This window comes from Talaromyces amestolkiae (assembly GCF_001896365.1).
Source record: "Talaromyces amestolkiae strain CIB chromosome Unknown scaffold2.1, whole genome shotgun sequence".
Taxonomy (NCBI): Eukaryota; Fungi; Ascomycota; class Eurotiomycetes; order Eurotiales; family Trichocomaceae; genus Talaromyces; species Talaromyces amestolkiae.
The window spans coordinates 1,812,504-1,837,014 of record NW_024468038.1 but is presented as its reverse complement, the minus strand read 5'-3'; the positions used below and the strand labels follow the sequence as shown (position 1 = coordinate 1,837,014).

General features: G+C 46.8%; 7 protein-coding genes across 7 annotated transcripts; 4 read left to right on the top strand and 3 right to left on the bottom strand.

The window, feature by feature from the left end:
• Positions 1-1,028: 1,028 nt before the first annotated feature.
• BHQ10_001882 (uncharacterized protein) lies at positions 1,029-10,799 on the bottom strand (the record flags this gene model as incomplete). The annotated part of the gene is made up of 3 exons (XM_040873967.1): positions 1,029-1,859; positions 1,915-10,396; positions 10,459-10,799. The coding sequence occupies 3 exons, from the start codon at positions 10,797-10,799 to the stop codon at positions 1,029-1,031; spliced, it is 9,654 nt and encodes a 3,217-aa protein (XP_040730387.1).
• A 940-nt stretch (positions 10,800-11,739) lies between these two features.
• Positions 11,740-12,065, top strand: BHQ10_001881 (uncharacterized protein; the record flags this gene model as incomplete). The annotated part of the gene is made up of 3 exons (XM_040873966.1): positions 11,740-11,785; positions 11,845-11,988; positions 12,049-12,065. The coding sequence occupies 3 exons, from the start codon at positions 11,740-11,742 to the stop codon at positions 12,063-12,065; spliced, it is 207 nt and encodes a 68-aa protein (XP_040730386.1).
• A 360-nt stretch (positions 12,066-12,425) lies between these two features.
• BHQ10_001880 (uncharacterized protein) lies at positions 12,426-13,766 on the bottom strand (the record flags this gene model as incomplete). The annotated part of the gene is made up of 1 exon (XM_040873965.1): positions 12,426-13,766. The coding sequence occupies one exon, from the start codon at positions 13,764-13,766 to the stop codon at positions 12,426-12,428; it is 1,341 nt and encodes a 446-aa protein (XP_040730385.1).
• A 2,359-nt stretch (positions 13,767-16,125) lies between these two features.
• On the top strand, positions 16,126-18,235 carry BHQ10_001879 (uncharacterized protein; the record flags this gene model as incomplete). Its single annotated transcript, XM_040873963.1, has 2 exons — positions 16,126-16,984; positions 17,037-18,235. 2 exons carry the CDS (start codon positions 16,126-16,128, stop codon positions 18,233-18,235), a joined length of 2,058 nt encoding a protein of 685 aa, XP_040730384.1.
• Positions 18,236-19,019: 784 nt separating this feature from the next.
• BHQ10_001878 (uncharacterized protein) lies at positions 19,020-20,224 on the top strand (the record flags this gene model as incomplete). Its single annotated transcript, XM_040873962.1, has 4 exons — positions 19,020-19,169; positions 19,244-19,298; positions 19,348-19,417; positions 19,468-20,224. 4 exons carry the CDS (start codon positions 19,020-19,022, stop codon positions 20,222-20,224), a joined length of 1,032 nt encoding a protein of 343 aa, XP_040730383.1.
• Positions 20,225-20,374: 150 nt separating this feature from the next.
• On the bottom strand, positions 20,375-21,904 carry BHQ10_001877 (uncharacterized protein; the record flags this gene model as incomplete). Its single annotated transcript, XM_040873961.1, has 4 exons — positions 20,375-21,382; positions 21,435-21,505; positions 21,572-21,718; positions 21,781-21,904. The coding sequence occupies 4 exons, from the start codon at positions 21,902-21,904 to the stop codon at positions 20,375-20,377; spliced, it is 1,350 nt and encodes a 449-aa protein (XP_040730382.1).
• A 643-nt stretch (positions 21,905-22,547) lies between these two features.
• Positions 22,548-23,664, top strand: BHQ10_001876 (uncharacterized protein; the record flags this gene model as incomplete). The annotated part of the gene is made up of 6 exons (XM_040873960.1): positions 22,548-22,644; positions 22,727-22,740; positions 22,799-22,875; positions 22,937-23,242; positions 23,297-23,445; positions 23,501-23,664. The coding sequence occupies 6 exons, from the start codon at positions 22,548-22,550 to the stop codon at positions 23,662-23,664; spliced, it is 807 nt and encodes a 268-aa protein (XP_040730381.1).
• Between the last annotated feature and the right edge of the window lie 847 nt (positions 23,665-24,511).

Here is a 24,511-nt window from a genome sequence, read left to right as displayed (position 1 = left end):
AACACCTATGTTGATTAATTTTTACCTGAGGGACAAGCTATCATCGACGAAATCACGCAGATTTTATATTAGAGAAATCTTCTTGGAACTACAGAAATCTGGAAAAAGTAAACCAATAGCGGGAATATATGGATATTTTTAAGGGCCCAGTAAGGCCTGGTGACAGCTCTGTGATACTACAGCGCGCTGTCATCTGGCGAAAAAGGTAATACATATATGATCATTACAAGATTTAACATATGACAGATCTTTGTAAGATAACAGTGAGATCTCTGTAACATAATGGTAAGGTTATAAGTAAGAGTACAGTAGTGCCTTTAACATATAACAGTACTATTACTATTGTTATCTATATATTCATACATGTATTTAAATGTTATGTTTTACATATAATTACCAACATAGATTATAGCTATGAGACGCGTCAACGCTCCTGAAAATACACAACACCCACCACCTCATCCACCACCAATCTCGTACGTACGTAGGCTTATTCATAGGCTTGATATAGATTCGTGCCCTAGATTTATATATAAGCGCGCATGTCAACTAGATTGGGGGTTGAAGGGAATCACATACCAAATTCAACGCCAGAAGAAGGCCTCATACATGAGGTTGTAAGCCTAGATTTGTACATGAGCGCGCGTTAGACTAGGGGATTAGGGGGATTCTCACACCGAAATCGACATCAAGATGAGGCCTCATTAGGAAAATTGTAAACCTAGATTCTTATATAAGCGTGTATCAACTAGATTAAAGGATTGGAGAATTTGTGCACCAAATTCAACACCCAAATAAGGTGAGCGCGCTGCGCGCGGACGGATTCGCGCACCTAATTTAATATCTAAAGGACTCGTACATGGGGTTATAAAAAAAAAAACAAATCAATAGAAAATAGAATTTATACACCAAATTTAAATACCAAATGGAAAAATCAGTATTCAACCCCTTTGCAACCAATTTCTATCGTACATGACAGTAATCAAATGACCCCACGGATACAACATCGTAAACCATACAATACCATATCATGAGTAGACAATCGATGGTTCTGAAGATGTGTCCATTGTAACAGACATGTTATCCTCCTCTGTGACCTCGTTTACTTCTTCTTTCATAACCTTTTCATCTTGCTCCCGCTTCAAATATTCAACTTGTATCCCCTTGACGTCCCCATCTTGCACCCCCTTCACATCGTCATCTTCCTCCTCCTTCACAGCCACCTCGTTCTCTTCCTCTTTGCAGGAATCACCACCAACAGATCCTTCAATCTCATCGTCGTCATCAAAAAAATCATCTTCTTCCTCTTCATTGACACCAGTTTGGTAGCTTGCAATAAACCCACTGGCCAAATCGACTTGCTCAGACCGCTGCACAAAGAACGGATGGTCGCTGCGAAGCTTGCGGCCCTGGCACACATAGCCCATGGGAGTATGTGTGATATCCTGCCCTTGGCGTCGAATCGCGAGCCATTCATTCAGGAATGCAAGGACGTTCTTGGCGCTTGCCTGGTCGTCCGATGATGAGCTTGGTCTATCTTCATCTTGTTCAGCAGCATTAATGCTTTGCAACAATGCCTCATAGTCTGAGAAGTTGAAGTAAAGTCTCCCGGAAAGTATTGCTAGTTCGAATGGCAGCCACGTTGGTGGTTTCCACATGAACGGCAGATTCGGAGAGGCATAGTAGGTGAGGGCATCGAATTGCAGCATTTTACGAGTGACTGGTGCAGCGTACAGAAGCAGATGAACGGGCGAACCCCATGCAGCTCTCAACATAGGTATCACTTCCTCGGCTTCTTCTGGGATGATCACCATGGCAATACGGGAAACCTCACTCCAGAGGATCCAATTGACCGGTCGCTGAACAGAAAGTCTTTAGTGCTGCGCTATGCAAAATAGTATGTTATGAACTTACAGTGTAATTATCAAGGATATCCTTATCCTTAGTCCTAACGGTTCTCAAAAACTCGGTAGAGACATATAAATGCCCAAGAAGCCGAGATATGTGGTTTCCATATTTGGTCCCGACCTTGGTCCTCTCTAGGACTGTCGTTGCCTTTGTATACCCTTCCTGGCCAAATAAGGCGCCGGTAGTCACAAATTCGCGGATAGTCTTATGTAGTCCTGCGAATTGCAAAGCTCGCATGCGCGAGGGTCGTTGGACTTCTCGTTCTTCCTCAACTTGAAAGGCGACCTCTCGTTCTTGTTCGACCTCTTCGAGCGCTGAACTTTTAGCATAACTGAAGGCATCCTTAGAAGCTAATTGTCGCTTTCTCAGATCTTTCTGGAACGCAACAAGTTGTCCTGTAAGCCCTAGATTAGACTGAGAAATTTCACTAGAAGGGGATATTCCAGGCCTGTACAGCTGCTCCAAGTTCTGCTGTTCAGGCTGCTGTAACACCTCCATGAATGCTTCTTGATGGAAGCGGTTGACCAAGAAATCTTTGTACGTTTTCGCCGCCTGCATTCGATTGCAAAAGTCCTTGCCTTGGGATAGGTACAGCGGCTGCAATTCCTCAATGTTGTTGCAAGTTTGATGGAGTAACCATGTCACAACGTCTGAGGAGTCAAATAAATCCCTAGTGCGTTTATTGCAGACATCTTGGATACTCTGATGGACTTCAGGTGGTACAATGTATGCTATCGACTGAGTGGTGCCAAGTTGGCGGAGTCGCATGGCCGCTTGCACCGTGTGGTCTTTCGTTTGATTGGGACCCAGAGTAAGTGCACCCTTTGCTTTGACTGGGAGCAATAAATCAGTACCTCGAGTGTGAGCCTGATCCAAATACACCAAGCAGCCGTCTAAATTATCCGCAAAAGGAGTGGCGAGTAGAGGAGCAATTTTGCCAGCTCGATACTGGACCCAAGCTTTGTTATCGGAACCAAAGTAGACAGCTGCGTGTGCTGAGTAGTCAAGCTGTAACCATTCTTTGACCAATGTCCTATTGTCCATTTCCAAAATAAATGCACCCGCGTCGATAAGGACACGAATCTTCATGTTGTTCAGATGCTCTAGGAGTTGATGCTCTGAAAAGCGCCTACCATCTCTATTTGTTGCCAAAACATACCCTCGGTTCCTCTCTTGTAGTAGATAAGTGAGGACTTCTGCATTCGTGTGCAAAAGCCCCGGAAGGTCGTGCTGCTTGATTGTCAGTGGTAGTAAGTTCCTACTGTCGTTGGTACCACTGAAGCCAGTCGTGACACCCGGTCGTCTGCTGCCTTTCGAAGTGTTTTCCCTATCAAAAGAAAACAGAGGAACATCCCATCCTGAGGCTTGTAATTTAATGCTAAATTGTTTTGCATGAGCTGGGAAAACAAAGTGGTTCAAGAAATGATTCACCACAACAGTTGCAAAACGCAAATGACGCCAAATCTCTGCAACTTGGCCCTCGTCATCAATGTTGATTATGTTCCAGTGTCGCAAAGCCTCTGGAAGCGAGGTCGAGGCTTGTGTCCACTGATCGTATTCTGTGGCAGGATCATCAGATTTCAGAACTAGCTGTAGACTCTGTCGCAGTTGCTTTTGATCAAGGCCTTGATAGTAGAAAGCAAGACAAGTGAAAAGTATCGCCACATCAGGATGCCCCCATTCGGCTTGTTCTGATGGCACGCCCTTGGCATGGAATGGGACAGCCACTGGATCTCTCCGAGGATGCAACCCATACTGTACATTCCACCTCTTCTTAAGACAAAGCAAGAGAATACCGTGCACGAGAAGTCCCCGAATAAGATACACAATTTTCCTGAAAACTGGAGTATCAGCCAGTGTCTTGTTCACAATTCTGATGGTGGTTTCCTCAATTTCCTCCTGCGAGATGAATGTTCGGATTGCCCTTCGCTGCTCGAATGTGTATTCCCACAGCGACAGTATCGGGGTGCGGCTTGCACAAATGTCATCGACGATCTTTTGAATGAGAGCCTGCTCAACATCTTTTCGTAGAATATGGGTAATGGGGAATGCTGACTCCCCTCGTTCTACAACATCGATGCTCCGTGGATATTGCTGCGCCAAATCACGCAGATGATGTGCGATCAAGTCAAGAATAAACTCCGTGACCTTCCACCTGTCCGGATGGCCATCAACATTTAACAATGTTCCACTCGGGTATACGAGTTGTGTCTTTGTAGCCAATGTAAAGTCACATTCGTCTAAAATATCTCGGCAAACTTCATTCATCCAACCCTGAATGGCGACCATCTGTTTTGCTTCAGGGATTTTCCCATCAGAGATTCGTTGTAACCCGCACAGCTTAAATGAAAGTACGTGTTCTGGAATGGTCAGGATGATACCGCCTGAGTGGAGCATTTCCTCGTGGAGCCGGCGATACTCCTGAATATGATTCTCCGTCGTTGGTGTTCGACGAGAAAAGGGAATATGCGTGATTTCCCTACCGACAAGGCCACCAAGTCGAGATTGGAGAATCTGCGCTGTTTGAGACAGAAGAGCATCAGGAACCAATAGCCTTGTAAGCATTTCCCTATTAGCCAAGACACATGCAACCATCGGCATAATGACAGAGGTCTTTCCTTGGCCCATATTCATCTGCAACACAGAGTTAGAGCCCGATGTCGGGGATATCATCTCCAATGCCACATTAACCTGATCTTTTCGAATATGAATGTTGGCGTCGATTTCCAGGAGTAACCAGTCGGGGAAGTCACCAGGTACCCAGTTAATGTAGCCACGATTCCCCTGTTCTGCGTTCAATCGTTTTCGATCGCGTTTCAAGGTGGCATTTTCCATTCGGCGTAGATGCTGAACCTTGGAGATAGATGTTGCGTAGTCGACAAGTTCTTTTTTTGTACTGCTCTGCAATTTGAAGCTGTTATGAGATCTGAGGTGCTCTAATATCGAGATCGGACTAAGAGATGGCCAGAGATTAGCTTGGCTAAGCCAAGTATATCGAGCATCTTGAATCTGATCTTGAATTATGTTGTGATGGAGCCTCATGCTTTTTCTAGCACTCATAATTTCGTTCTCCAAGTTTAGACTCGCTTCCGGAGAGCTCTCGGGTTGAAGACGTTTGAAAGCATCGATACTACGTGTCAAGTCACGCCCGTAACTTGATTGTACATAACTGTCAGAATGCACAAAATGGGTAGTGACAATTTTCTCCAGCTCTCTGATCTCAGCATTAGTTACCGGCTTCTGATTCGTACCCCGCTTTGCGTCTGAACCAGCAGATCTGTGATTGATTCGATGTATATTGTCAATCAAATGTTCGGCGACTGGAGATACTTTCCCATGCCTGTTGCTAAGAAGCTGAAACAAATGAGGGATTACGGCGTTCTGTTTCTTCTGCGATCCGTACACCTCAACATCAGAAAGAATGGCCATAGGTCCTTCAAGACTACGTTTTGCGTGGTGTCGATCGAGGATTGTCTGCACCTCAGATATGTGCTTTGAAAATTGCAAAGCATCATGAAACGTGTGCCAATAAGGAACAACAGCATCCAATGCGCCGTATTTGTTGAGGATGCCTTCGCTAAATTCATCTGCGGAGGGATCCCTATTCGGCCATTGGCGCAGGAGATGTTTTGCAAAAGAAGTACTTGCCTCTGAGCATTTCAGCTCATGCGCCTGTCGTGCATCTTCATGGGATTGTATATCTTTTCTACTTCTCTTCCCACGAGATGATATGGGATTTTTGTAGACTTCGCAGAACGGACGTATGAGACTTATGAGCTCTTCTAGAAGTGGTGCCTGATCCATACGGGGTCCACTCAACGACGAGACATTGGGTAGATTAAGGGCTTTCAGATCTTGCAAGATACTGAATGCACTCAACGTCCGTAGAATTTCCATGTTAGCGCCATCAGCGAATGCCATGAGGCCCAAGATAAACATTATGCTGTAGCCCTCCCGAGATTTATCACCACAGATCTTCACCAACCCACCCCATTCTTGGGCAAGGTCGGCTCCCAACCAGTCACCAACCACACGCGGAGCAAAAGAATTTTCATAACCGCCGATAAGCGGCCATGTCCTCATGATGTCTTTCAGACCATGGGTTGTAGGGAGGGATTCCGGCTTGTGGCGTAGTAAACTGACGATCTCCCGAGTATTGGATGCTCTCCAAGGCTGCCTCCATTTCCCCCGGACATTGTAGATAAAGTCATCAATTGACGTTGGAAGGTCCAAAGACTCTAGGCGTTCATATATTGACCGGCGCCAGTAAGAACGCTCACAAAGTAGTGTCGGGGGGGCTTCAGTAGCTTTTATTTCAGATTCGGCCACTTTGGCGTGAAAAAGCCACAACCGCTCGGACTTCTTGACAATGGAATCAATGACGGACCGATACGCGTCATGCTGAATTGTTGTGGTAAGGTTGGGATTCCAAGAAACCGACTGCTGCTTCCTCAAGTCCTTCGGGTAATAACTTCGCGTCGGTGACAATTCTGCAATTGTTTGTAGTATCGCAACGAGGGGGGGTATCAATGGATTCCATGGTTGACACGAGCTTGATTGCAGGCAATGTAAGGCTTCCTCAGTGCCATTGTGTCCTGTGAGGGGATCTGGTACCACAAACGAAGTGTACGCATGCAACTGGGCCTTGGTGTACAGAAGTCGCGGTTCCGGTGGACAGTGTAGCCGTCCCAAAGTGGAATCAATTGAATATTTTGCATATCTTCCATCATTCTCCATATAGACCTCCACATGCACACCGGATCGTCGATATTTCACAGGACCCAAGGTAGTGAGGAGGCTCCGTTGTGAAGGATTGGATGCATCCCGTAAAACGATCATACTGCGGAGTCCATAGAACGTGCCAGGGTCTTGATTTGGGTCTATCTCCGACCCTAGCTGTTCACAATGAAGTAATTTCTGTCGATTGACTCTAAACATGAGATCCATGCTCTTGATTTCCACAACCAGGGTGCCCTTCAATGGCTGATACACTGTCAACATGGGGGCGGGTACGAAATCACGGAAAATCTGAGATATGAGACCAAATATCCTGCTCTGAGGATTTACCAAAGTTGATTTATGCCTTCGTGCCCGATACGTGCGTAGATCTATATTCCAATTCCCCATTGTGTTTCGCCAAATTTTGGGTCTGCGTCGCGCTTCGAGGATTCCACTCCGGAGGTCTACCCAGTGTACGATGTCATCAATCAGAGACCTTGGGAGATCAAGCTTAAAGCCACTTCCAAAAACATGTGAAGGTACAAATTCCTTGGTGTCGCGGCCTTTCCGAGCCTGAACCACGAGATCACTGCCCCGGAATCCCAAATGGATGTCATGGTTGTCTTGCTGGATGCCTAGTACGTAGCTCATTCCATAAACATTTGATGGAAAGGCGACGAGCCGTTGATTACCAAACAGCTCTTTAAGAGTTGTTGAGTCACGTATAGCAGGAGGCAATTTCCCCAAGGCTCTCCCATCAATCAAAAGATGGCCTTCGAGCAGATGGTAATGTACAACCTGTGATATCGTATTTTCAGTAGAAGATACCGTGGAGGTCACCCACCACTCATATGGCGCATCTAGAGGCTTCCATGCGCCGTATTGCCGCGCCTCTGATGCTGCGTTTGGCCAAACAGTGTCAATTGCTGACTGTAAGCCTAGTGGGTGCTGGTGAACAGAGTGGCGAATTGCTGACTTCATACGATATGTCATCTTGATATCTCGAATCAGCATGTTCAAGGTGGCATCCGTGAATCGAGTCACATCAACCACAAGATTCTCTTGCATAGCCAGAGTTGCCTCCACGAACGCCTTGAAATGTTCCTGATCCATTGGCGTACCATCGTAGGCCGCGAGGTAGAATGTACGCCGGCACAAAAGAGCCGCTAAGAATCCATATCGGGCAGACCTCTCAGCAACGTCATGTTCTTGCGTAGTCCTCATTTCATGACGCAAGGTATTGATCCATGTAAGCGTAATGTTCCGTATGGATGTGAGAAGTGATTGAGCTCTAGGAAGTACAAGTTTGTGGCCAAGAGTGCACACTCGAATTACGAGCGTCAACAATGTCTCCATATAATAATTCTCCCGCCAATTTTGTGATATAGCCTTGATATGCTGTTCAATCTGATCCAGAAGCTTACGACAAAATATGACATCTCTAAACACAGCATTGACAGTGCGGAGGTCGTCATGTTCCATCATGGGCCCTGCCTGAAGGATTAGGTGCTGGAAGAGAATCATCGTATCTTGTAGACTGAAGTTGACATTTGAGGATCCCAGCTCGATCAAGATAGAGAGCCATCTCCGATGCTTTCCAGATACCAAGCTTTGGTGGGCAGTGTACTCGTGAACAGTCAAATCTGAAGGACATTCGGCGATGCTGGCGATAGTATCATACGAAGATGGGCCATTGCCATCAGCAGCAAAATCGGCCGACGAGTAAAGGGTCGAAAATGGAAATTCTTTAGGTAGCCGCAATGCAAAATGATGAGCTAGAGACAGTGGTCGTTGAACAGATTTCGCCCAGATTTTGCGACCTGAATCATAGTAAGAGTAAAATGTTGGGCCAAAAGGCATAAGAACCTTGGCTAAAGTCGTAGGAAGGAACCTGAAATTGTAGTGGGTGCCAAGAAATGACTTCGTGGTGGACGCCAGAGAGAAATTTCCAGAGTCGTGGTAATAGGTCTTAAGTTGAGGATAATCCTTAAGAAGCATTTCTGGGGCAATCGAAGAATTCTGTGGGATTGGACAAGATAGACGCTGAATAATTTCCCACGTGGCTGTTCGATAAGCAGAAAACGCCGGCGGAGTATCAAGCTCAAACAGTATAGCTCGCTTATGAATCAGGTTATTCTTCCTCTTGACATCTTCAGAGGGCAGAAAATCCTCATGGACCTCAATTTTCAGTCTTCTACGCGATCGCACATGCCAACAATGGGTGCAACCCCGTATGTCATGAGTTCCGTCTGGATTCCGGCGTTGTGTACATGAATGTCTCATCATGTTCTCGGTGCGGTTTTTATATTCGTCATTTGTTTTTTGCAGCTCCCCTTCCTTTGTAGCTCTTGAAAGTCCTGATGCGGTTTCGATGATGGCATGGAGGGCATCCAGTTTTGTAATGGTGCCAGTCTCACCGAGTGTGAAAATCTGGTCCGCAAAATAGCCCTGTTGAGGATCTGCGAAGATGTCCAATAGTCTCTCTGCCTGAGTACAGCGTTTTGAGATGTACTCCTGAATGGCTTGTAGACGTTTCATGTCGTGAAGGCGCGTCAAAAGCAGTACGTCAAGCATACCTGGTTCGAAAAACGGATGATATTGACTCAGTAATGGATGAACCTTGAGCGCACACTGGTCCATGTAGACCCAGGTCTCAAAAACGTTCAATATAAAAATGCTCATCTGTTCACTGTTTCCATCGTATGCATCTCCGACAGCCTCCAGATACGAAAGTAAATACTTGGCCAAGCTTTGACATTTTTTGGAACATTCGGATTGGGATTGGGGGACTTCCGCTGTAGTCGTTTCAAATTGATTTTCCCAATCTTGTAATTTATTGTAACGTGCAAGTAGGGAGCTGTAGAACTCCGTAGTGGCTTTGCTAGTACTGGCCCCAAGTGTTGCTGCATCAATGATTGAGGGGTTTGCTGGTGGTCGATAATAGGATTGATTGAGAACACCTCGCAAGTAAGAGCCACTATTTGGTAAAGTCAAATGCAGGTCATCTTCATCAGCGAACGGAGGAAGGGATGGTATCTTGCGCAGAGATTGTGCTTTGAATGCGACCCATTGTTTTTCTATGGACGTTGTAGTCATATCAATGGCTTTACGGCAGATGGGGCCGATGCTTTCAAAAAGCTCCGAGTATGTATGTACAACAGATGAATTTCCATGGAGCTTTTCAGTCTCGAGTTTGGCCAAACGTCTGCACAGCTTGGCTCTCAGGAAGTTGCACAATTCTGGATTGAAGGAAGCTTGTACGCAATCTGTCAAGAGCTGTGACATTAATACGCACAACAGAAATTTGTAACGAGGGCGTCCTTCCTGTTCTCCAAATGCCAGGTAAAGTGATCGCTGCACAGCGACGCGGAGGATAAGCCAGAATGGGCTCCTTCGCCAGGGCAACTCTGCATTGTCCCAGCAAACGTCGTCTTTGACGCGCTTTCGAAGCAATGGTAGGTTTGCGCGAGTACCATTGACTTCCAGCAATGTCATGAGAAAGTCAGTTATGAGGGCGGGATGTGTAGTGTCTCGAGGCTCAGAAATGGCAATTCCAGCTTTGTGAGTTTTCGCGGTAAACTCATCAACAGCATCCAAACTGGCTCCCTCCAAGAAGTACGTTAGATTCTCCTGGAACTGGGGGGACACCAGGTCTTGACGTGGTAGAGACACGGCCACGGTGGGAAAATCCCACTGCATGGCGCCCTTGGCAGCCAGGGTCTGTTCAGCTGAAGGGGAAGCTTCGAACGATTCAAAGATGAAGTCTTCCCTGAATAGATTGGATGTGAGAAAGGTATACTAGTATGAAACTAACGGATACTCAATACTTACCCGGATGATCGAATGATGAGGCCTGCATTTTGCTGAGTGACATGTAAGATGAGGGTGTGATCGGGATTGAGGGATCGTAATGTCGACTCCAGGGCTTCTCGGTTGATGAAGCCATTTTCATTGACGAACTGACATATTTCCAAGGATCCTTCCAGGCTTTCCCAAACAGACATAGCGTCATTGTTTGATGAATATGCCTTGGTGGTGTGCACGGCAGTGCGTAAACGCGTCAAGATATCTCGTTCAACAAGTTCGACCTTGGGGTCTCGCGTCCCAGGAAGTTTTGGTGGGAAAGCGAGGTGGTTGAAGGTGAGCTCCAGGGTACTCGAGTTGTTTGTCATGTTGCATGGAGTATGGAATCGGTAGGAGAGAAGGTATGAGACAGAAAGGTTAGAGAGAATGGATATGGTAAAATCAAGAGGGAAAGAGAGAGGACAAGAAGAGAGAGAGAGAGAGAGAGAGAGAGAGAGAGAAGTCTTGGAGGATGCAGATATGTCAGATAAGAGCTCAGGCAATCAACGAGTTTCAGGCATCAAATTGGTCGATTGGGAAGGCACAAGGCTGCACCAGCCCGTATGCAGTAAAAAAGGCAGGTCATTTCGTTTGTCGGGAAACTTCCGTTTGTTTGCTCGGCTCAGACAGACAGACAGACAGACAGACAGTGCCGCCAGACTCTTTAGAGAAACGATATCCAATCATTTCCTATATCCCAGTGATTTGATCCCAGCCTTGTTGTACTTGGGAGAATCTGGCTTGACTTGACGCCGCTTGTAAGGCGTCTTTCTGAACTTGCCCATGTAAGCAAAGATGGCTTGGGATAACCTGCGCTTTCTTGCATCCATTAATTTGTCAAAGCTCGTCCTCAAATTTGTGGCATGAAAGTAGCAGGTGTATTGTCAATACTAATAGAAACGTAAGCTGATTGTGAGCCTTGGGCGTAAGGCTCAAAGCTTATCCCTTTGTATATCCCTTATCGATAACAGATAAGACCTCTGCCGCCAAGGTCTGAGTGGTCCCTGACTTCCCTGGGCATAACGTCACTCATCTTTCTGTTAACTCTCTCACGTCTGACAATCAACAACAGAGTTTTAAACCATTGGATAAGACTAGTATCTAGGATACCTGTCTTCCGCCTTTCATTTAGTCTGGAGTTGATATCGGAATTTCCTCCCTTCAACTCCAGTTATTGAATTGGTTTGCGCGGATCCAGATTTGCGGTCGACAGACTTTCCGTATCTGCCGACATACAACCCACGCAATACCCATATAACCGGAGAAACAATGGCAACCCAAGAGCTTCGCAGACAAGTCATTCGGGTCTACAAGGGTATGTAACTAAATTGACTGCATCAAAATAATGTTGATACAACATTGACGTCTCATAAGAGTTACTCTACCTGGGCCGTGAATACCCGCTGGGATACGACTACTTCCGGACAAGACTACATGGCGCATTCGCAGCGAAGATGAATCTCACCGACACAAAGGAGATTGAGGAGGGCATCAAGAGGGCTGAATTTGTGAAGAAGGGTTTGTCTTGTCCGATCTTTTCTAGTATATGACTACTGACCGTGGGATTGTCTTGATTAGAAGTGGAAGCATTGTAAGTTTATTATGTTTTAATGTTCTGAGATATATACACGGCACCTCTCCCATCATACAAATGACTTGAGAAAACACTGATAAAAGATTCACTTCAGGTATTTCTTGAAAAAATATCGAACACTCAAACAAAGATATCAGACCCGATGATTAAGTATAACGCCATTATAACGCCGCTTTCCATTGTGTTCTGCCAAAACGCCCGTTCCTATTCCTAGCAAAATGATCCCCGGGGTATCCTTGAGAATAATACACCATGCCGTCACGTTCGCTTTGCTGCTTACATTATTTTTCAAAAACCAACAAGGTGAAAGCGATCCACCCTCTTTGTCCACTGGCGTCAAAGATGGAATAGGGACGTGCGACTATCTCTTCTGTCCCCACCAAGCACCGACTTCGAGACACTCGCCATTGGCAAGACCGTTCTTTTGCAACAGGTCCGTGGTCATGGCTGCCCACCAACGGTCCCATTCGTCTCGACTCTTCCCGCTAGCCTCCATCAACATCGGCTCCATGCCCTCTATCATCTGGATGGTAGTGGTGAGTGCAGTGTGTCGCAGAGCCAATTGATCAGCATTCAACTTTCCCCGCCCACTGGTCTGTTCCCACCGCACCTCTGCGCCAAGCGGGATTGCGATACGACGACTGCCAGAGCTTTGGAACGCGTCGGCCTCGGTTGTGAATGAAAGACCAATGGTAGCGCATGGCATGGGTGTGAGTTTGCGCTTCTCGAATGCCTTTTCGATCCATGAATTGTAGTTGAGCAGGTACTTGTTCTGTGCTGCTGCAAACGGGGTCGCGGAGGAAATGGTGTATGTCGCCGTGGCGTCGGCATGATTTTGGTCTTTTTTGGATAGGTTGGGCGGCGCGGTAGGATTAGGTAGAAGAGCACGGAATACATGGTCGGAATCCCAAACTTCAAGAATACCACCACGCTTGAGTACTCGCAACGGTTCACCTAGCAGATCTATCTGTTGCGCTGTGGCAGACTGACAAAGTCCGGCGTCCTTGATGAATACAAAATCGAAGTGCTCCGACGGAAACGGTAGAGTAGGCTTGCGAATATCGTGTCGGACAAACTGCCAATTGACTCCCTTTTTGCGCAGATTCGGCGCAATCGCGACGATGTCAAGTCCCGTAAAGGATGTAGTATTACTGTCATCCTTCGATGTATCCTTTGGCGATTTCGGACTACCGACGTCGTGTTCAAGAAAATAGTCGTGGCAGGCATGCGACCATAGACCCGAACCACACGCCAATTCGAGCACTTTCTTCGGTCGCTTATCTTTCAACTGCGGCGCGCAGTACGGCGTACCGAAAACTCGAATAAGGGTCATCGTCCGGAGAGATTGCCGATGTATTTCTGGAAGATCGCATGGTAGCGGGTATGGGTTTTCAGGGTCGCGAAAGTACGTCCGGTCATTTATTCTGGTAAACGGTTTCGCAACATAATCCGGTGGAGCAGGGGGAGAAGAAGACAAAGAGGATGTAGAGGCGGCAGCGCCAGGGCCACCGGGGCCGCCATTATGTGTGGTTTGAGAAGGAGTAGATAAAGAAGAGCTATTTGTGTTGGGCGCAGAACGAGGCCGAGAATTAGTCGAGGGTGAACCGATAGGTGCATGCGCGTTCGCAAATGCCTCCAAGTGGGATGCTAAGAGAGAAGGGTGCACATACGCAGAGGACCCCGCCCACGAAGGACCATTCATGATTATCCGATTGGGAAATTGGATAATCAACTGATCTCGACTGGACGCAGGTTGTGACAAACGGATTTGATAATGATAGGCATTAACCTGATATATATAATAAGATAAACGATCTTATCTGTCGGCTGAAGCGATCGGGTTTGATTTACCTTTGAGTTCTGATTCGATGCGGCGTCCTTTGTTACGCGATTCGTCCCAGAAAGTGCATAATACTGTTATCTGCGAGTCCTGAATCGTGATAGGTATGCACGGAAGTCGTTGGCGTCTACCGACCAATGAAGGGCGATGACATGAGGCTGAGGTTATCGTTGGAAGCAAAAAGCACGAGTACAAAAATAGGTTCAACAAAATTAAGAATCGATAGGCACACTGAATACCCAAAAGGTAAGCAGGCATGCGGGTTCTGGCAGGCGGGAAAAGAAGAAGAAAAAAAGAAGCCGTGCCTTAATCAAAGAGAAGCCAAAATTTAATATAAATAATCTCTTAGTCAAGTTAGTTCGTAGCTAGCAGTGGTGGATTAATATAAATTGTGGTGTGTATTCTCGCGCCAGAAGTTTCCTAGAACAATCGGTCGATTGTTTCGCCCCCTCGTCAGCCTCCTCTAACGGGGGCACTACGCCGCAAAAGTTTCACGTAGCATAGACCCTGCCAGCCCCTCGTGAGATAGTAGTACACAGTAGATAGAGCGAACTTACGCCTCGGCCGGGGGATAAGGTCGAAGGATTCAGGGCTAAACTGGAAGTCGGAATGTTCGTGAGCTCGCTGACCGTTAACGAGCACAATTATGAGTCAAACTATTATCTAGACGAAATGGTCGCATCATCACAGCACCACGCTTAGTTGAACCTAAATTACAAGGGCCGCTATGGGCGGTATGGTGAAGACACTAAGATGGACGGTCTGGCCAGAACGGCTGGTAAGTATCGTATTAGTGTATGGACGAATAATCGCGTGAATAAATTACTGACCGTTGAATCGAGTCACGATTCAACTGAAGAAGAGCAATTGGCAGTCTATGTGAAAAGACAGTTGGTTTCGTGGAGCATTTGCTGGTTAGTGTAGAACGAGGGCCTGGTTGAATAGAAAAATAATGCTTAGCTGGCGCCTGATAAGGCGTTCAGAATTGATCAGTACCCGGGGCATATATCCTCCGTGACTTCGTTGGGAACCAAGCAGCATTCGGAATTCTCCCGAAATAACAGTAGATTTCTTTGTAGCATTTTCTTTAATCGAATGATACTGTCAATTTCAGAATAAGAAGTCGTGTAGATTTGAGTTGAGGTAACCTGTTGAATCAATGACCTCAAGCGTGCACTGATACAGATCTGGTCGAGTACGCCACGCGATATTAAAGATTTCGGGCATAAGCTCACAATTGACGTGCAGGAACTGAATTTGCAACCGCCACCAACGAGATTAGAGAGCATCTCGCAAGACAGGATATAGTTATACTGCCCAACATCAAAATCACCAGGTAGACAAGAAGCAGGTTGTTCTTTAGCATTCGAAGTTCGTCCCGCCAAGCCCACCGCTGTCCAAGTGCGATGTCTTGGCGCTTTTCAGCAGGCCAATGATATTTCCGCTTTCGCCATCATCGAGTCACGTGAGCCAACTGGATCTCCGTCTTCGATGCAAACCGCTTCCACCAGGTCGACCAGCCAGCTGATTGAACACCTTCGTCCGACCACAACCCACGTTCCTAGCATTTCTACGAGATCGAGTGTAGAGAGAACACTTGGTAATACTGCGCATCAATCTCTTGCGACCGGTTCGGAGTTCTGACTTCTGACTGTCCCTTGCGTACTTCTACTGACTTCCAGCTCGTGACTCCCAGCCTCGTTGACTCGCTGTCCYCCCGCCGTATCACGATTTGCGATAAAGAACACATATGCCAGCTTCCTAAGACGGATACTCCAAACCCACAGTGCGTGAGTCCGAATGAGATAGGGTAGTCAGACGTTGCCCGCTTAGCATTGTGTGAAGGAGGTTCCATCCAGGACCCCATGTTGAAGAGAAGGAGAGAACGAGTGCGATCTTTCATTTCCATCTCCTCCGACTGTTCGTCAGACCCAGAAACGTTCTTGGCGAGGAATCGAGTCCCCTCGATTAAGCTTCCCCGCCAAGGGCTCCCTTTTCGGACTCGTCTGCCACGTTAATGGCAGATGGTCTCTATAGGTTTCAACAGCCTGGTGTCGGGCAGTTCTCTTTTCCAGCGCCATTAGCTCAGAATACGGCCCAACAATCGATTCTCTTACGCAATTACACGGGCTCGCCTCGCAGAGCAAAACTTCAATCCGACTCTACCCCAACATCTCGATCCCCGCACTCAATTCCTGATACGACTTCCAACACCTACAGCATGTACAGTCAAGGCCACCAGGCTCAACATGCGGCCATGTTGAATGGCAGCCAGACCCACCAACGGTTTGCGATGCAAATGCCCAAGTTTCAACACCAGAACCACCATCCTCATCATGCACAACAACACCATCACACTCACCACAACCAAGCGACTCATCAACTCAGCCATCAACCGAACTTCCCCGCCGGCGCCTTAGCAAGCACAACTCCTCATTTTACTCCTAGCCACATACAGAATGGAACACCCGGGAACGTTGAAGACGAAATAGACGACTCCATAAACGAACACTGGCAACAGCAATTGCAGCTTGCCAATGAAGCTAGACAGGCAACATCCCCTCATTACTACGCACGGACAATTGCTCAACAGACAAAAGGCATTCAAATTGCTCCGAGCACGGCAGATGGAAATGATACCTCCAACGACAACCGGCCGAGCGCGGTGGCCTCCAAGGACAGCAAGAGACAGGGTTGGACGGCACTTGATTTCACAAGTCAGGGACTCCGTGCTATATCTACAGCCCTTTTCAATTACAAATTTTTGAATAAACTGTACTTGAGCAACAACAAGCTGAAAGCGTTGCCACCTGCGCTTGGCCAACTCCGCAGCTTGACACACTTGGATGTGTCGGCTAACGAACTCACCGAATTGCCTGTCGAGATCGGTATGCTCACAAATCTACGCACACTCTACGCATTTGACAACCATATACGAAGCCTTCCATATGAACTGGGTTATCTTTATCGACTAGAAATGTTAGGCATTTACGGCAATCCGTTGAACGAGGTCTTGATGTCTCAGATCAAGACTCATGGCACAAAGGCTCTTATCAAATATTTGATTGAAGAAATGCCAGGTATGATGTCTTTTGATAGCTTCATTATTACAGAATACTGATTATTATGCAGTGCATCTTCCTCCTTCTGATCGAGACTGGATCGTTCTCGACGAAACCAAGTCCTCCCAAGCTCAAGCAGACAAGTTCACCGTTCTATCATACAACACTCTGTGCGACCAATCGGCAACTCCATCACACTATGGATATGTTCCATCGCGCGCCTTGGCGTGGGAATTCCGAAGAGACCTTATTCTCAACGAGATTCGAAGCCACGATGCGGATATTGCTTGTCTCCAAGAAATCGACCAAGGAAATTACAACGACTTTTTCAGAGAACAGCTTGCATACAACGACTACAAAGGCGTATACTGGCCTCGTGGCCGTGCCATGGGTATGCATGAAGAGGAAGCTAAGAGCGTTGATGGCTGTGCAACATTCTTCAAGGCTAGCAAGTATATTCTTCTAGACAAGCAGTTGATCAACTTTGGCCAGACAGCTGTGCGGCGACCAGATGCCAAGGGTCAAGATGATATTTACAATCGTCTTTGGCAAAAGGATCACATTGCTGTCGTGGTGTTTTTGGAGAACCGAATGACCGGAACGCGGTTGATTGTCGTCAATGCTCATCTTTACTGGGATCCGGCATTCAGAGATGTGAAACTCATTCAGACGGCCATCTTGATGGAGGAGATTACGAAACTCTCCGAGAAGTATTCCAAATTCCCGCCATGCACAGACAAGACGGCATTCCGATTTTCAGAAGCCGAAGATGGTGCACGCGAGGCCACAACCCCGGTCGAGCCTGCGCCGTCTGCTGATTACACATCCGGCGACCAAATTCCGCTCTTGATTTGCGGTGATTTCAACTCTGCGCCGGGCGAAGCAGCATACAACCTCCTCGCACACGGTGGACTGACAGAGGCACATCCTGACCTGGAAAAGCGTCTATACGGCAACCTAAGCCGCGTCGGCATGACCCATCCGTTCAAACTCAAATCTGCATACAGCGCCATTGGTGAGCTGTCCTTTACGAATTATACGCCTGATTTCAGTTCCATTCTTGATTATATCTGGTTTTCGTCTACCGCCCTGCACGTGTCAGCGTTACTGGGCGAGGTGGACAAGGAGTATCTCCAGAGGGTTCCGGGGTTTCCCAACTATCATTTTCCTAGTGACCATCTCGCATTGCTGGCGGAGTTTTCAGTCAAGGGGAAAAAGGGCAAGGTTATAGAAGCGGATTTTGGTCCGTCACGAGATAGGTCGAATTGATTGATGTAATTCAGTTGTGCATGTTAGCATATAATGAGGGGCTGGTGTTGTTCAACTGTGTGCTTGATTGAGGGTTCGTCTTTTTGCTCGCCTTTTTTTTTTATCTTTTCATCTCGGAATCTGTTTCTTAGTTTTGTTGCGCGGGTTGATGTCTTTTGTCTCCCATCGTCTTCGCTTCCTTGGTCTGTGTTATGATCTACCTCTACCTCTTCTCTCCCTGTCTTCCTTCCTCTCTATTGTTATCACTTTTGGTCCGTATTATCAAGCATTGCCTTCTTTCCTCTTCTCCTTCTTGAAATAACAACTTTATTCTAAAAAGACTTCTGGCGTGGTATGACTATCGTTCATTCCCTAAATCACCGCTCTTCTTATTCGTTGTATTAGTTTGGTTTACCGTTTATTGGCTGGGGCAATCTGTGTTTAGTTGTATCTTGGAAATTTGCGCTTCCATTCATCTACGTATTCAACGTTATGTTTTGCTGCTACGTTATCATCTGGTTTTGCGTTCTTACGAGTATTTCAACTAGGACAGGCAGCGGAATTTTTTTCAAGTCTTCTTCCTATCATTTCTTCAAATATTATAGTATCAGTAATAATTTATTCTGGTAAAGTTAGGGTTTGTCCCTTTGCCGAGTCCGGACCCAAAGCTGGCTAATTCCCGGGACGACGAATCTTCATGTGATTTGTTCCTCCTTGTTCGTATTGATTAGCCTGGAGTCTGACCCCAGCCATCACTTGAACATTCATTAACTCTGTACATAGTCAACAGAAAAATATTCGAGATATGCTTGCTTTCTCTGGCATTGAGAATACGCCTATAGTCAATACAGATACAGACAGGGCGACTGCGAGTAACAACATGGGCGGGTTTACCGAGGAAGAAGGTTCGTTGGTGTTGCCGGATGGAACCAGCTTGTATACAAAGACCTGGAAGGTATGTCACTTTCTATGTCTACTTCATTTCTATCGTTTAGCTGGGATTTATCACTGACAGTATTCTGATGATAGCCTGAGGGAACCCCCCGAGCAATCCTTGCGTTTTACCATGGATACAGTGACCATTGTAAGTGACGCTATTTTAGACTTTCTTCCACGTACTAATCGTATATAAGGCAACTCGTTTTTTGAATTTTTCCCAACCCTAGCATCATCTGGGCTCGAGGTGCGCTCCGTCGATCAACGGTACGTCTCAGCCATCTCGCGTTATAAGATGCATGCTAATTTTCGTACAGAGGATGGGGACGATCCGTCATCAACAACCGCAAACTCCGCGGTAACTTCGGCTCAACAACCACCGTCATGGCAGACTTACACTTCTTCCTGCAGTCTCTCATCCCATTCACCAAAGAAGGCTCAATCCCTCTGTTTTTGATGGGACATAGTATGGGTGGTATGAACGTATTGTACTACGTTCTGAACCCCGAATCACCATACCATCACCAACAAGACAGCACTCCAACAACCAAAGTCAAGGTTGCAGGTATCCTGTCCGTGGCACCCTTGGTTGCTGTGCATCCGTCAACCCAACCGCTCAAAATCGTGGAATTCGCGGGCCGCATCGCAAGACACATCGTGCCCAAAATGACCATGGTGCAAAAGGTAGAGCCCAAATGGGTATCCAAAAACACCGCCGTTGAGGCGGATATCATCAACGATAAGGGCGTTTTATTTCATAGTACGGGTACCTTGGAAGGGTTGGCGGGTATGTTGGATCGTGGCGCGTGGCTGAATGAGTGCTACAAAAAGGCGACGGTTCATAAGAGGGATGTGCCGCCGTTGTGGGTGGGACATGGCACGGAGGATCGGGTTACATGGTTTGAGGCTACGAAGAAGTTGGTGGAAGGGTTGGAGTGGCATGGAGATAAGACTTTTAAGGAGTATGTGGGTGCGTATCATAAGTTGATGAATGAGCCGGATGGGGTTGGGGAGGGGATGACGAAAGACGTCACGGAGTGGATTGAGGCGAGGTTGGTGAAGGATGATGCCTGATTTGTCTGCTTGCTGATGGTTACGATACGGGTTTATAATTCCCCTCGCTGGGAGGAAGCCTTTGTATCTTATATGCCTGAGAGGCAATGAGCTGCTATGGTACAAGTTATATATAGTTACACAATAGTCTAATAATACAGTGTATATCAATCATAATTTCTTTTTCGGCGAATCTTCGATTCTTCGCCATATCCCGACAAAGCCACCTCCGACAATCTTGGACCCAACCTTAGGTCTGCACACGAGCACATTATCCTGAGTACTTTCCTGCTCAGAAGCTGTGGAAGTGCTGACCGACTCAGTGATGTCTGTCTCCTCCGTTGTGCTTTGTTCGGCTTCATCACGACTTTCTTTCGCCCATGACGATGGATCCGCACGACTCTTCTTGACAGCCATGCGAACATCCCATAGTCGACCACCGCTAATGCCCATCCCCAATTCGACAACTCTCTCCATAACGAACGGCAGTTTCTCTTTCTGAATGAGTTGCACACAGTCTCCAATCTGGGTAATACTCGGCATGAACACGACAAGCAGGCCATCCCCTTTTAGGGCAGGTACCACATGCGGTATCCGTTGGTGCGCAGATGGCATGTCGAGTATGGCATACGACAAGAAAGGCTCAGTCGCACTCCCGGGGTTGCTGAATAATCCCTTCGAACTACTGCTGCGGCGACGCTGTAATTGATCTTTGATCCAATCCTCAACCGCGCCGACGTGGAAATCTACGTTTCCAGCATAGATGCCTCGTCGGAAACCGCGGACGACTTGCTCTGCATGTGTCGAGAATTTGGGCGAGACGTCGACGGTATGGATGACGGCTCTTCGCTGGGCGCGCCATTCGTCCCAGTCCTTTTGGATGGTAGTATTTTTCCGATCTCCAGCAATGTCTTCTTCTGTGCGCTTTTCTCCTGCGTGTTCCTCATACGGACTCATTGTTCGCTCTTCGAGTATGCGAACCTGCGATTTCTGCGGTAGAGAGGGGGGATTGGGATTCGCGGCTTGAATTGCTCGTGCCAGGTGGAGGGKGAGAGAGCCATGGCCGGTACCTGCTTCGAGAATTTCGAGTCTAGGTGGTTGGTCTCCGGTGCCTTCGGCGGGGGGCACGGCGTGGATATCAAGCAACGATACAATCAAATTGGCGTCTGCTCCATAGATCTACTATTCACAATCAATACCAGTTTATCAATCTCATCGACATGAATCGTACCGGTGTGACTAGTCGGGGTGTATAGACGACGTATTCTTCCAATGTAGGTAAGCTAAGCCGATATTCCTTGCCTATTGTCAATTTGTTAGCGTTATGTTCTTTGCTTATAGCCAAATCAGATCCCTCACGTAGCATACCCTTTTGTGCTTGGATAGGATTCCAGACTCGACTACCTATGACATCGCTGTGATTGAGATATCCTCGAGCTACTTCGGTGCGATTGCCATGTTTCAACGGTTTCGTGATGTGTGGGATCCGGCCCTGAATGATCGCCCTGTCGCCTTCTGTCGTATGATAAAATCGTTAGCCTGGTTTAGATCTCTTATGATACCATGAATATACGCACCGCGAAAGACAGAAAAGTCTGTATCGATTGATCGGGGAAAGGACGAACGGGTCGAAGTAGTCGGCGCCGCAGAGCTTGTAGCGATCCCTAAGATGCGACGGAAGGATTGTAGAAGGCGAGCCATCCCATTGTAATGATGCTACTTTTCAATTGATGGTGAGAGTAAGACAAGACTCGGGTGGCTTGTTTGCGATGCTGTCGATGTTCCCAAAGTTAGAGACAACTTTTTTTGATGTAGATTTAAACGCGAAGGAAACAATTCCGCGGTTATGATACTGTATGGTTACAATACGTATCGTTACGGCACGTATTGATTCCAAGTCTTAATCCAGATACGTACGATGGTACGATAGTTACGACATATATCTATTCGATAGTTACATGTGTAACTGACGATTCACATGTGATTCCACGCAGTCTTTTCTCTCGATATTTCCACCAAATCTCAAGCAATCGCAAGAATGGCTCTTCATCCATCATCAAATCCAATCCACTGAATATTCTGGCGATCCGGTGAGCATGAGCGGGTCTTTGGCGGCGCTCCAAGCTATGGCATGGGCCTAGAGGCTGGCTGTCTGGAGCCCCGCAACGCCCCTCCATGGAGACTTCACCGGCCTATACTCCGTCCCTGATCTTTTATCGTCATAAATCTGTCTTTCTTTGACTGCGCTTTTCTTCCAGATCATTAATTTCTTTTCTACTCCATCGCTCACCTTCCTCCAACACTACTCCATTCGTTTCACGTCTTGCATTCTCACAAACTTACCATGGGTTCTACCGATTCGTCCAATCTTCCTTACATTCAGTCCAGTCCGAAGATCATTTTCTTTACCGATTTTGACGGGACAATCACATTGAAAGACAGTGAGTCAGCTATCAATTGCTTCTGTTTTGTGCCTTTTCGCGATTGGAATGCGCCTCGTACTGATAAATCCACCGTCGATAGGCAATGACTTCTTGGTACGCAGTCGCATCGCATCGCTCTCGCCGAGTACCCCTCTAACACGTACACTTCTAGACCGATAACCTAGGATACGGCCAGGTCAAACGGAAACAAGGCAACGAGGATGTCCTCACAGGCAAATCGTCTTTCCGGTCGGTTTCATGCTGAAATCCCCACCTCCGTGGCTTCCAATTGATGGCCCCTTCTTTACAGAGATTCCTTCCGCGAAATGTTGGACAGTGTCAAGCCCGGTTTCGCCGAGTGCATCCAGATCTTAAAGGAAAACATGAAATTGGATCCATACTTCGAAGAATTCTATAATTGGGCCAAGGAAAACAACGTACCCATTGTTGTTTTGTCTTCGGGGATGGTTCCGATCATTAGCGGATTGTTCGAGGAGTTGCTTGGCCATAAGCCGGATCCTAAGCATTTGGCTATTGTGGCCAACGACGTCGAGAGTCGGGATGGCAAGGACATTAACACTCCTGGAGGTTGGCAGATCAAGTACCACGATGACAGGTGCGTATTTAACATTAGAGGGATATGGAGCTTTTTTTATTGACGGGACGACAGCCACTTCGGTCATAACAAATCACTCGAGATCAAGCCATATGCTGCCCTGCCGGCTGATAAGCGTCCTATACTCTTGTATGCTGGTGACGGTGTGTCTGACTTGTCCGCTGCGGCCGAGACTGACCTTCTCTTCGCCAAGAAGGGACACGGTATGAAAATTTCCCCAAGACTATGCTCGAATTCAATCCTTACTAACTGATGCAGACTTGATTCGGTTCTGCGAGCGCGAGGGAATGCCGTTCACCGTCTTCGAGGACTGGTCCACAATTCTTGCCACTACCAAGGACATCTACAACGGCAAGGTTTCCGTCGAAAATGTTGCAAAACAAGGGCTAGAGAAGGTGCAAGCCGGAGAAGCTGGGCTTTAGATTTAGAATAAGTCGTCTTAAAGTTAGACCTTGTGATAGAGGAGAGTATAGAGGACTCACGGGTAAGGGCTGGCTCGACAGATTCTTGATGTTACATAGATCTCATTGATATACCTGTAATGTTTGTTCATGAACTATCTCTCACAATTGCTTCATAGAAGTGTCCAAGTGATATAGCACATTGTGCTGTACTATTTAGGACCCCTTTAACTTTTCTAATGAGAGGCCACTATTGGCTTCAAATTTATAATAATGCATGAAATAATTAGGTTGATAGCATGAGGAACTCACAGCCAAAAAAAAAAAAACACCATGATACCAGGCGCAACGTTCTCCGTTKCTGGATGGCTATCCGGCGAGCGTTACCAAAAGCCACACCTATAAAAACTTTGAATTGATGCTCGAAGCTGGCACAAAAGCTGGGAATGAGTCCGAGAGTAGAAAGAGGCAATTTGTGATCAAGGGATATTACTAGCTTGATAAAAGATGGCGGAGGGTGTTGTTCGGATTGTTAACGAGGGCTGAGTGCAAAATTACGTTCATTTGATGGAGGCTCACGGAGCCGAAGGGCATCAATTGATCAGGTCAACTGAGTGTGCGAGATTCTTGAGGGAAATCAGTTAAAGATGTATGTGGTATCTTGATAGTAAATATATTTTAGGTATGTGACCTAGGAAGGCTATGTACAATTTGGCTGTTCGACTAATGGACAGAGTCAGGGATAAAATCCAAAAAAAAATTCATCAGAAGCGATACGTTTAGGCTTACTATTGCAGTATTATTGACGCTATATTGATCATTCATGAGTATACAATTGACTTATAACAATTACAGTACGAAGCAGGTC